This window comes from Notamacropus eugenii, chromosome 1, assembly GCF_028372415.1.
Source record: "Notamacropus eugenii isolate mMacEug1 chromosome 1, mMacEug1.pri_v2, whole genome shotgun sequence".
Lineage (NCBI taxonomy): Eukaryota > Metazoa > Chordata > Mammalia > Diprotodontia > Macropodidae > Notamacropus > Notamacropus eugenii.
Genome location: NC_092872.1, coordinates 484,378,826 through 484,390,910, shown reverse-complemented (window position 1 = coordinate 484,390,910; position 12,085 = coordinate 484,378,826). Strand labels below are relative to the sequence as shown.

Genomic DNA, 12,085 nt, shown 5'->3' with positions numbered 1-12,085 from the left:
CTAAGGTTGAATCCATTCTTTTCTGTTGTTCTAGATCTTATCTACCTGTCCTTTGAGGACCAATTTGAATCCCACTCCTCCATGAAGTCTATTTTGACTATTCCAATCAAAATGAGATTATCCTTTGGACTTAAAGAATCTACAAAATGTGCCACTCTTGGGCATTTATCTGTGATTTCTCACAGTATCTCATGTATTGTTGGTTAACATTTTATATGTGTATTTGTGCATCTCATTTCACCAACTAAATTACAAGCTCCATGTTATTTTCCTTGCGATATAGCACTAAGCACAAAATGGGTATGGCTGGCTGTTGGTTGACTCAACATATGAATCTTAAAGAGTAGGTGTTTCTCAATTTATAATGAATGATAAGTTATATACTCTGATGCCTCCTTATGGCATTGAGGTGAGTGACCTGGGTTCTTGGAGGTCATTCCATGGAGCACAAGCCCTGGCAACTTGCACCAAGTTGGAAAGTCATCAAATACGGCCCTAGTAATAGATTGTATCTGTTGTCCAAAGATCAGCCTAATTCAGTTTGGAGAGATGTTCATCCCCAAGTTGGTCATAGGAAAAAAGGACATGGATATAAGTATATACATATATATATGTATACGTATGTGTGTGTGCGTACATTAAATGCGTACAATGTGCCAGGCACTGTACCAAACAAATATTATTTCATTTCATTCTCACAAAAACCCTGGAAGGTACGTGCTATTATTATCTTCTTTTTTCAGTAAAAGAAACTTACTACTATTAAGTAGTAAATTAGTAGACAGAGATTAAGTGACTTGTCTATAGAATCACACAGCTGGTAAGAATCTCAAGTTAGATTTGAATTCAGGTCTTCCTGATTACAGGACCAGTGCTCTATTCACTTTACCATCTAGCTGCCTACCCCATTGGGTACTGAATCTTTTAGCCATACCAGTTCTGAGATACCATCTACTAAGCTGAAGAGGAATTGTAATCTATACTAGTGGAGGCAGTATCCACACTGACAAAATCAGTTACCTGAAGCAAAAGCAGAGCAAAATGACATTTGGATGTGATTCATTCAGGAAGTATTTGGTGAATATTGGACTGTAAGTTCCTTGAAGGCAGGCATTATCTTTTACCCCTTTTTTCATCACCAGCACTTAGCACACAGTACCTGATACATAGTAGATGCTTATTGAATTGAATATCTGTTCTGTGAGTAGCACCATATAAATAACTTCAATGATGTGGCCCATCTGACTTATTTAATTGATTTATTCATTTTTATTGCAGCCAAAAGACCATAGGTCTAGGGCTAGGGGCCAAGATACCTAGGTCCTAGTCTCAGCTTTGTTACTTATTTGCTATGAGATAAATTGAGAAAGTTATATCACCACCATGAGCCTCAGTATTCCCATCTGTAAAATGAGGTGGTTGGACTAGATCATGATCTCTAAGGTCCCTCTCCAGTTTTGACATTCAATGGTTCTATAATAATTACAAACATAACATCAGCTTATATTCATATAGTATTCTAATGTTTGCATAGTACTTCATCTACATTTTCTCATTTGTTTCTATGGTTCTATTTCATAAATGCAACACTACATAATTGTGACATAAACCCCACTGAAAAACAGAAGCGGTAATAAATTATGAAAAATCTGGTTCATGATCATATGCACTTTCTAAAGATGCTGTATTCAATAAATCCCACATCTATACATAGACTGTTACATCTCCAGAATAACTGAAGGTACTATCCTGTCAGAGCTAACCAAGAAGTCTCTCCCCATAATTGTATTGACAGGATATCATCTGAGCTCAAGTGGCAGGAAAGTTGCATTACTGATGAGTTCTCTGAAGGAGTGTTGAAGGGGATTGTAACCAGGTTCTATGTTGAGTCATTGAATTCTGGGAAACTGGGAATTGTGCACTTAGCAGCCCAGTTCTTTCTCTATTTAATTCTGTTCTCTCCAGAGGGTCACAAATGAAGTGAATCCTCTTCATAAACTATGGTAGAAGTCTTTTTTTTTAATGGGAATATTTACTTAACTTTATCCCAAAAACACAGGGTACCCTTTAACAGATTTTTGTCTTTATAAATTTAATTATCTCTATTATTATATATTAATATATATTATCATGTTATAGAATATAGAATATATTATGTTATCATATAATTTATTATATATCTTAATTTTTTAAGGTTCCTTAAATCCTTTTTGGAAGTAGGTATTACATAAAGCCTAAGCAACAAAATAAATAACAAGCACTGCTTAATTGGCACTATATCTTGGAAAAGGTTTAAATCGGGTACCACCTCGTATGTTTTCCGCCCCATCTCCTCCTTCCCTCCTCAAATTACCACGTATATATATATTTATCTCGGTGCTTTCCTACCCCTACCCCACTGGAATGTAAACTTCTGTCTTTGCATCTGCACAGCCAAACACAATGCTTTGCACATAGAGGGTGCTTAATAATGTTTGCTCAATAAATTTTAACCATTCCCAGTTTTGTGAAACACCCAGTTGACAGAGCTAAAAGGCCAGTAAGGTCCCTTGCAACTGTGAAATTCTGTGACTCAGGAATTTCAGCAAAATAAACAAATCACAGTTTGAAATCATGTAGACTGTTAATTACTTACTGCTTGGTTGCATCCATTTTTTTAACTCTACTTTCAACTGACTCCTGTAGAAACAACCTTTAATAACTGGCAAGTTATTAATGTGTATCTTGCTAAATTCTCCGGGCATTTATTAGCAATGTTAGATTTATTCTACCAGTGGTCTAACATTCCAAGTGAAAAAATGAGCCCTTTTTTAAGGAGAAACAATCAATCAACCAACCAAATCAAAATATTCTCCTAAAAAAGTGAGAGTATTTGCAAGGCCCACACTATTCCAACATATACCTGCTTCCAAATCCCAATGTGCATAGATAAACCACATTCAGACTGCAGTTCCAACACTGTTTGCAAAAGAAAGCCAAGTCAAAAAGCATGGACTATCTGCCTCATCCCAAAGAGATACAAAGACAATGTAGGACTATCTAGTTTTATGCTACCAAATATACCAAACTAAAGAAAATTCCAGTGAATTATGATATTTCAATTAAAAACAAAAATCTCCAAATCTGACAATTTGATTTTGAAAGAAATGGGAAAACATATTTGAATTGACTTTCAGTTTTAATTTGTTGTTGTGACTCTGACACTAATCAGCTGTGTGGCCTTGGGCAAGCTGCTTAAAGTGTGCTGGGCCTCAGTTTCCTCCTCTATGAAATGAAGACTCTGGATTAGTGGTGTCTAGTGTTCTTCCAGCCCCCAAGTTCTCTGAATCTATTTTCCTCTTTTGGGCCAAAGTACAAAATCTCTTTAGAGGAGATAAAGAGAGAAATGTTGACAATCCCTTAATTAGTATCATATGAAGGCACATTAAACTATGTGGTCACAGCAACTTAGAAAGCTTGGGGAAGAATGAAAAGGGAGATGCTGCCCCCATAAGGCCAAAAATGAAAATTTGTTGTTTCAATTATGATGAGCAGTTGCCTGAAAATATGAAACCCTCAAGCCAGGTTTGACTTTGAGCAAGGCAAACAATCCTTCTTTTATCATTTCTCTAGTTCAGTACTTGTATATATTAAAAAAAACAACTTAGACCAGGAAACTCCTTCTACCATACAGAAATGCAACTTTGGGTCATAAAGCTGTGGTTCTCAGTCTGGTATCTCAGAGACCTTTATCAGAGGGTCCATGAAGTCAAAACTATTCTCATAATAATACTAGGATGGTTTCATTTCTAATACGGTAAATGTCGATAGCTATAATCTACACATACAAAAGTTCTTTAGGGGATCATCAATAACTTTTAAGAGTGTACAGTGGTTCTGAGACAAAAATGTTTGAGAACTGATGTCATGCAGGAGTAAGGAACCTGCAGCCTTGAGGCCACAGTGGTCCTCTAGGTCCTCAAATGTTGAAGGGTCCAATTTGAGGACCTAGAGGGCCACATGTGACCTCAAGGTGACAGGTTCCTCACTCCTGTTAGAGAGTTGCAGAGTAAACTCATGTTAAGTGAATCGCCCAGGGTCCTACAGCCAGTACTCAGAGATCTGAACCCAAATCTTCCTAACTTTGAGGCCAGCCATATTGCCTCTTTTTAATTCAGTACTTCAAGAAGGCCTACTGCCTTTCCTCCTACCTACCCAACTGAAATTTTTCTGTGCCTCCTAATAGATGGTTTTATAGGGAAGTTTGAAAAGTTCATCATCCTATAGTAGCTTTTCTGAACCAATAGGAAGCTGATCCTCAGATAACAAATATATAGTTCTTCCCTGAGCACCTCCTGGAAGTCTTTCCAGGCCCTGCCAGAAAGCTTGTGCCCCACCGACTTCTTAAAATCTAGGGTCACCTCCATAAAGGCATACCCTGGTGGAAATATTTATGCTCTAGCAAACAAAATTTTCTGCCAAAATGGTGGACAGAAATACCAATGAGTTAGCAATTTTCTTTCCCTTTCCTTTCCTTTCCCCATCTCCCAACCCTAGTTTGGAGAATGGGAATGAAGCTTTTGGTCTGTGATAGAATTCATTAAATTGATGCCATCCAAAGGGTAAAAACTTTAACTCTCTATTTAGTCAGTTGTTATTTTTAATTTAAGATGTATACACACACACACATACATATATGCACATACACATATGTAGCTTCCCAGTACCTCTAACTTGAAGATTAATTGTAACTGGCCTTTGCTTCAGTATTTCAAACAGAATATGGGTACTTCCTTCATGGCTTCAGATCACAACTTCCTCTACACCTTAGCTAGAAGACTTCATGAATTGCTTTGTTCCAAATAAGTCATCACCTGGTGGCCAGCCCTTTGGTGATGAACATCTCTGAATTTAGCTAGAATAGGGATATAGAATCTGTTTTTCCAGGTTACTACGAACTACAAGAGTATGAAATCCACTGGCATAGTTTGCAAGAACCTAGAGTCAGTTCCACTCCACGATGAAACATCAGAGAGATCAGAGGATCAGCTCTAAAGCTGGGAGGACCTTTAAAGAGAAGATTTTCATCTCTTTATATTGAGAAAGAGGGAAATTGATACTCAATTTATTAGTGGCTTTGTACAACAAAATCAGTGACCATCTGTAATTTTTTACCAAATAGTCATTTTTAAATGGGTTTGATTCTGCCCCTTGATCCATCGCAAAGCTATATTAGCCAAGCCTGGTCATACTTAAAACCATTCTGTCATAAAACTAGTCTGGCCTTCTGGTTTTTTAAACTCTTCTATTCACTTCGAGATCAACATAGATACATACCTATCTTCATAGTTCTACCCTATTTAAGAATTACAGCTGATCTACATCCAGAGAAAGAATTATGGAATCTGAATGCAGATCAAATCTTACTATTTTCACCTTTTATTGCTTTTGCTTTTTTGTTCTGTTTCTTTTTTTTACAACGTGACTAATTTCTAAAAATGTCTAACATGATTGCACATGAATAACCTATATCATATTGTTTGCCATCTTTGGGAGGGGTGGGGAAGGGAGAAAAATTTGGAACTCAAAAATCTTATAAAAAATGAATGTTGAAAACTACCTTTATATGTAATTGGAAAAAGTAAAATACTATTAAAACAATTACAACTAGTGGATCAACATAGGGGGGCCAGAATGAAGGATCATCTCGTTCTATCTCCTCATTTGACAAATGAGAAAACTAAGGCCCAGTAAAATAAAGTAAGATCAATCCCAGTAAAATCAAGGTTACCTAGAAGATTAGTGGAAGAATAACATTAGAACTCAAGTTCTCTGACTCTCAACACAATAATCTTTGAGTGCCTACTGAACATAGAAACAATGTTTAACATTCAAAGTGTACACATAAGCCTGTAAGCACAGGTGATTAAAGTACGGGGCTAATGAAGCTAAGGTTCCTGGTACACAGAAAAACTGTTTAGAGGCTATAGATAACATACCTCCTTACCAGCATTTCCAATGTAAGCCAAGTTGGAACATTCTTAAAAGCATGCTGCTCTCTAGTGGTTAAAGACGAAATTGGTTCTGTGACTTTATACCCCAATAATCAACACAAAGCAAATTTAATGTCAACTTCATGTTTCCTGCTTTACAGCCTGAAAATGTTTTTTTAAGATAACATTTTAGGGTGAGACAGTGGCATGATAGATATAGCGCTGGCCTTGGAGTCAGATGACCAGGTTTCAAATCTCACTTCTGACACATACTTGGTTACCTATGATAGGGCAAATCACTTCACTTCTAGATACATTAAGAAACTCCTTAGAATCTGCCTACTAAGGAATTCCTATAAAGGGAACTGTGATCTGTTATTAACGAAGGGCGCTTCCACACTGGGAGCTTCCTGTCCTGCTGAAATCACAGGTACTCCATATGGTGCCCTGGGAAAGGAAATTGATCAAGAGTATTTGCTAACTTGTCAGGCAAGAAGCAAAGACTCCAGGACACGTTGCTAACAAAAAACCAAACACATATGGCACAGGATTTATGTATAGTTGCTGCTCAATAAACGTTTGTGGAATGTAACTGAAGGGCTTAAGCTTATCTTAAGTAAGGAACTTACTTACAATATTTGTAACTCGTACTTAGCACGGTTCAGTCCTGGGTTTAAATCCAGTATATAACCCTGGGAAAGGTAGTCAGCCTTCTGAGTCTCAGTTTCCCTAACTGTGAAATAAGGTTAATAAGGTTTGCACTACCTCCCTCACAGGAAAGGACTTCTGTAAACCTTTAAACCTTACATGCGAAGGACTGGAGAACTGGAAGGATTCCAGACTAGAAAGGTTCTCTAGAGAGAAGTCCGAGAACCTGGGTTTTCCGGAGCCTGCTCACCTTTAAGATAAGCGGGTTCTGCAGCATGGAGTCCCTTAAGACCCCCAACCTCTCATTCTCCATGCCTGGGCGCAGGTCGGCTATGGCCAGGGGTCGCCTCGGAGGAGGGCAGATTTGGCTGACCGTGCGGTAGACGGGCTGCTTCTTCTTCTTCTTCCATCGGGAAGTTTCGTTGTAGGGAGTTTCGGGAGCCTCTACCCCGGAGGCCGCCATCCCTGGAGAATTTCCCGGGAAATGGGCCTGGGAGATCCGTCCAGTGCCTCTTCCCTAGGGTTTAATGCAGGTGCCGGAGCCCACCCCTTCTCTGGTTCATGCCACTCAGCCCTCGGGAGGATTGTCCCCCAACCATCCTAGTCCGAGAACCCACAGATCACTTCTCTAACACTGGATGGAGCTTCAAGTAACGTATTTAAACTTTTTAGTATCTCCAACCTCGTCCCAAACCGAATCCAGAGGAATTCATAGAGGCAAGGTAGAAAAGACGGCCCCTCTGGAAAGAATGGAATGGCCCGTTTCTATGGCAACAAGACGCCAACAAGACCTCGCTTCCTTTCCACCTACTTTCGAACATAGAACACTTCGCACCAACACTCTTTGACCCCTGCCTCCGAACAGAATTTTAACGAGTCTCTGACACATTTAAATCTTCTCTACTACCCTTGGGACAGATTTACGTATGGTTGTGTAGTGAAAGAAACTCTGACCAGGGGAGTCGGGAGACCTGCCACTTAACTAATTTGGGCAAGTCACTTCCCCCTGTCAGTGCCACATCGGGAAAAAGAGGAAACTGGACTGGAATCTGGTCTCCAAGGTCCCTGTGACGCTCGGTAATTCTGTTGTCCTGCCTTTGCTGAGAACTTGCTGTGTGACTCTAGGCAAGTGACTTTTCCTTCTCTGGTTCTTATTTTTCCCATTTATAAACTATGAGAGGGTTGGGCTAAATGATTTTTAAGGTCCTTTCCAGGCTCAATTTATTTTTACAGCTGTGCAGAATGGTGAAGTAGTAATAGTGGTAGTGGTAGTAGTAGTAGAGTAGTAAAGCTAATAATGATGATGTTCATGATGATGATATTTTAAGGTTTACAGATCTTTACATATATTATTATCTCATTTATCCTTACAGCAGCCCTGTGAGGTAGGTGTTATTATTATCACCACCATTTTACCGATGAGAAAACTGAGGCTGACAGAGATTAAGTAACTTTTCTAAGTTTACACAATAAGTATCTGAGGCAAGATTTGAACCGATCTCAGTCAGGAATACCTGGGATCAGGTTCTACTTTTAACTTATGTGAACAGAAGCAAGTCACTTAAACTTTCAGTATTCTAGGAAATATTACAAATTGAAGAGTGTAGAACTAGTATAGAGCTCTACACCAACTAAATAACATTCCCACTTAAAAACAAATACTCACTTCTGAGCGCCCCACCTCCAATATACCTTTGTGGTACTGTTTATATTGCCTTTAAGTAAATTTTTCATAAACAAATATTTTAAAAATGCCCATTTAATACCACTGATCTGTGAATATCCCAAGCCATAGTTATTCTTTTCCTTAATACTGAACTAACCTTGAGTCCATTCATTCATTCTTCCAGTCCTACTATCTTTACAAATTGTCTATACCTATGCTGCAAAATCTCACATGTAAAAATAGAAAAGATCAACAGGAATACTTAGGAAGCAGTCATTATACAACAAGCCAACATGCAAAAGGCAAGAAATCCAGGTCACATCCCTATGGAGAAAAGACCCCACAGAATGAGTAACTGTTTCCTGCCTATGCTTTCTCCTAACTGATTAATTTCTAATTTGGATATAATCTTAGCTCATTTGAGCTAAAAGAAACCCTGGCACAAAGAAGGCCAGATTGGAAAGGCTCTTAGATCACAGAATGTTGGAACTGCAAAACTTTAAAACATGCATCGTTAAAGACAGTGATTGTTCTTTTAAGCTAAATTCTAGCACGGAGGCTTTCCACAAAAAGCTGATTCCTAATGATGACAATAGTTAAGGGTTATGCTTTTCCAGCATTAAAACCCTATAATCTGCTAAACTCACGCCTTGGTATGGGCTTCTTAAGTGATCGTTTAGGGGAAAAAAAATTTTTTTGTTAACCGTTTTTCAACATAGCTTGTTTCCTCTGTCATCCTACGCATTTTATTTTAGGAATTTAAAAACATAATTCTGAGAAAAGAAATCCACAAGCTTCACCAGATGACCAAAGATGCTTAAGGCACCAAGAAAAGGCTAAGCAGCCCTGGGAAGCACTTGGTCCATCCCCCAGGGCTACGCGCGGGACTTGGCTCTGATGTCTCCAGGGCAGGCTTCCTTTTAAACAGCGTCCTACGTTGCCATGACAGCACCACGTGGCCTGACGGGAGGGATTCCGGAAAGGCGTGTAAGTTTCAGGCGACTTCCGCTTGGGCACTTCCTGGAGAGAACGAAAGCGGGTTGTGGCTCGCAAGCGGTTAGTCCCAGTAAGTTGGGCCGCGCTTGTGCGCTTGTGGCGGGGCCCGGAGTACCGAGCGCGTGGGCAGTGAGTAGCTGCGGGAGGGAGGCGCGGTTGGACCCGAGTGTCTTCTCCCTGTCTAGGGGGTGAGGGATGGTGTGGACGTGCGGCGCAGTGGGAAGAGCCGGGACTCGTGCGGTCCAGCCCCAGCCCCGGCCCTAGCGCTCGAGCGCCATATGGCCGGGGAAGAAGTCTTTCTCCCTTCTTTGGCCTTAATCTCATTGACCTGCACAGTTTTCGAGCGGGACGGAACCTTCAATGTTATGTGGTCCAACCCCAGAGGTTAAAGGGCTAGCCCAATACTTGTGCTCATTCCTGGGGAAGTCAGCTTTTGTGTTAATAGTAATAATTACGGTAGCTAACGTTTATACAGCACCAGCTGTGCTATGTGCCAGATAAGGTTTGAGCGCTTTGGTGTTAGTAGTGGCTAACTTTTTATGTTTATATGTATTTTATATTTACAAAGCACCCACTATGTACCAAGCGCTGTGCTATTGCTTTTCAATTATTTTCTCAGTAGTAGCAGCAGCTAACATTTATGTGGGACCTACTGTGTTCCTGGCACTGTTTTACAATTTACAATTATTATCTTATTTGATCCTAACCACCTGAGAAGTAAGTGCTGTTATTATGCCCATTTTACTGGGAGGCAGACATAAGATAAGAGACTTGCCCAGGGGCACAGGTTTAGTAAGCATCTGAGACCTGATTTGAACTCAGGTCTTCCCCACTCTAGGCTCAGTGCTCTTATCTACTCTGCTACATAGGTGTCCTCCCAGTTCAACAGTCTCATGAGCTGTCTGCACCTTTACCTCATCTCAATCCTACCCAGGGATGATCATTTTTAAAGACATAGAGAAGAAGACATTAGGGGTCATATCTGTCTCATTTTGCAGATGATGAAATTGAGGTCCAGAGATATTAAGTAACTTTTCAGAATGGATCCAGCATACAGTCATGGCACAATAACTTTTGCTTCCATTATCCAAGACTACGAAATTCTTTTATCTGATCAAAATCTCCTGTCCTTCAATTTCTCTCCTAAACCTATTGTCCATCCTCAACATGAACTCTGTTGCTAAAACCCCTCTATGTTCTCTCAGCTCATTATCCTACCTCTGACCTCACTTCCTTTCTTTCCTAGTCTGTGTTTTAACCAGTTCAGTAATAAACTCCTTTCTTTCCTAGTCTGTGTTTGACCAGTTCAATAATAAACTATCAGTTACCCTGAAATTCCTTGTCTCTCTTGAAGAGTCACACTTTCAAAACCCTGCCCTTTCTGATTGAATTTACTACAGATTTGTGATTACTAAAATCTGTGAATTATCACTGCTGCAATCTTTTTATTCTTATCTCGTTGACTCAGTTTCATACTCTACAAAGCAGTTCCCAATCATAGGGAAAAATCAAAGTAAAGGGTGGTAATCACTTGTTGAATCTGGGATTCCTGTATCAGATTGGGTTTTGTAGATCATCTTTGAGATTCATTACAACTTTGCATTTCTCTCATTCTTTGATTTTTTTACAGAGGAGACAGAAATTAAGGTAGAGTTAAGTCTGATAACCTAGGAACCACTTGCCCAGAAACACAAAGACTTGTGGAAGGAATAGAGGACGAAGTTCCTTCCCATTAATCATTGTCATCACTAAATGTGCCCAAAGTCACCAGTGTTAGGAAGCTGTAAGTATGAAAAACCCCCTTCTCATAAACAATTCTATATTTTCTTTGCCTTTTTTAGCATTTAAACACTGAAAACACAATCTGCTATTGCTATTTTTAATCATCATCATTATCATCAATTAGCAGATATCAGCAACTTAGAATCCACAAGGCAGTCTGCTATTTGCTAGAGAAAAAAAATGACAAAAAACCTTCAGGAACAATTTAGTGGATAGAGGGCTGGACTTTAAGTTAGAAAATTTTGGTTTCAGTCCTCTCTTACATACTTACTAACTCTGTGACCATAGGCAGGTTATTTATTTAGGCCCATTCATCTCTAAAATGAAGCAGTTGGACTCAATAAATTCAAGATTTCCTTCCAGCTCTGAATTCATGGCCTTATACCTATTTTTTTCCACTTGGGGTACTCCTTCCCCTGATGCAGCTTTTAGCCCCTTTTTACTTTACGCGTGATTTTCCTTTATCCTCTGTGGCAAAAATATTAATCACCCTACTGCCACCTGATGATCCTTCCTGAACTTCAGGTACAACAGGTATGTGGGTTGTCACTGGCTCTTTACTTAAAGCCTTTTAAGCTTGGATCTGCTAGAGATCAAGTTTCACTATGAAATCCCAGGGTCTCCTCTTAACGAGGGACCACATGAGATCTTTTGTGGAAGCATTTGCAGTGACGATGATAAATTAGATCCTTTACAGAGTATGTGTTATGATATCTGAAAATGAGATGCAATAAAACCATTAGAAATTAATTTTCAAAGGAGTATGAAGAATGGGGTAGGAGGTAAAAGGCCTTTTCTCATTTTATATGGAGAATATCAATATTTAAACTTCAGAATACTGAAAATCACTCCAAGTTAGATGCATTAAACCCTTATTGTAAGGTCCTTTTCCCTGTTATAAAATTGGGTATCACATGGGCCATTGCTGCATATATATATATAATAAAACAACATAATCCCTCCAAACCTTGACTCTATAAGAAAGGAGTGTAAACTAATGAGATACTTGATGACGTTGTAG

The 12,085-nt window shown here is 39.3% G+C and overlaps 2 protein-coding genes across 6 annotated transcripts in view; one reads left to right on the top strand and one right to left on the bottom strand.

Moving 5' to 3' along the window:
* The window catches only part of CFAP77 (cilia and flagella associated protein 77), a 185,580-nt gene extending 178,193 nt beyond the window's left edge, over positions 1-7,387 (bottom strand). Inside the window, exon 1 of the mRNA XM_072632786.1 lies at positions 6,871-7,387. Within this exon, the coding sequence (XP_072488887.1) occupies positions 6,871-7,083 (213 nt within the window). The 5' untranslated portion in view covers positions 7,084-7,387. The remainder of the gene's footprint in view (positions 1-6,870) is intronic.
* A 42-nt stretch (positions 7,388-7,429) lies between these two features.
* The window catches only part of TTF1 (transcription termination factor 1), a 38,744-nt gene continuing 34,088 nt past the window's right edge, over positions 7,430-12,085 (top strand). For 2 of the 5 annotated variants that reach the window (XR_011972241.1, XM_072632782.1), the window contains exons 1-3: positions 7,430-7,745; positions 9,042-9,352; positions 10,913-11,065. The gene's annotated coding sequence lies outside the window, so the exon portion shown is untranslated. Of the gene's footprint in view, positions 7,746-9,041; positions 9,412-10,912; positions 11,066-12,085 lie in introns of those variants that run through there. The other 3 variants (XM_072632784.1, XM_072632783.1, XM_072632785.1) reach the window with 3 other exon arrangements.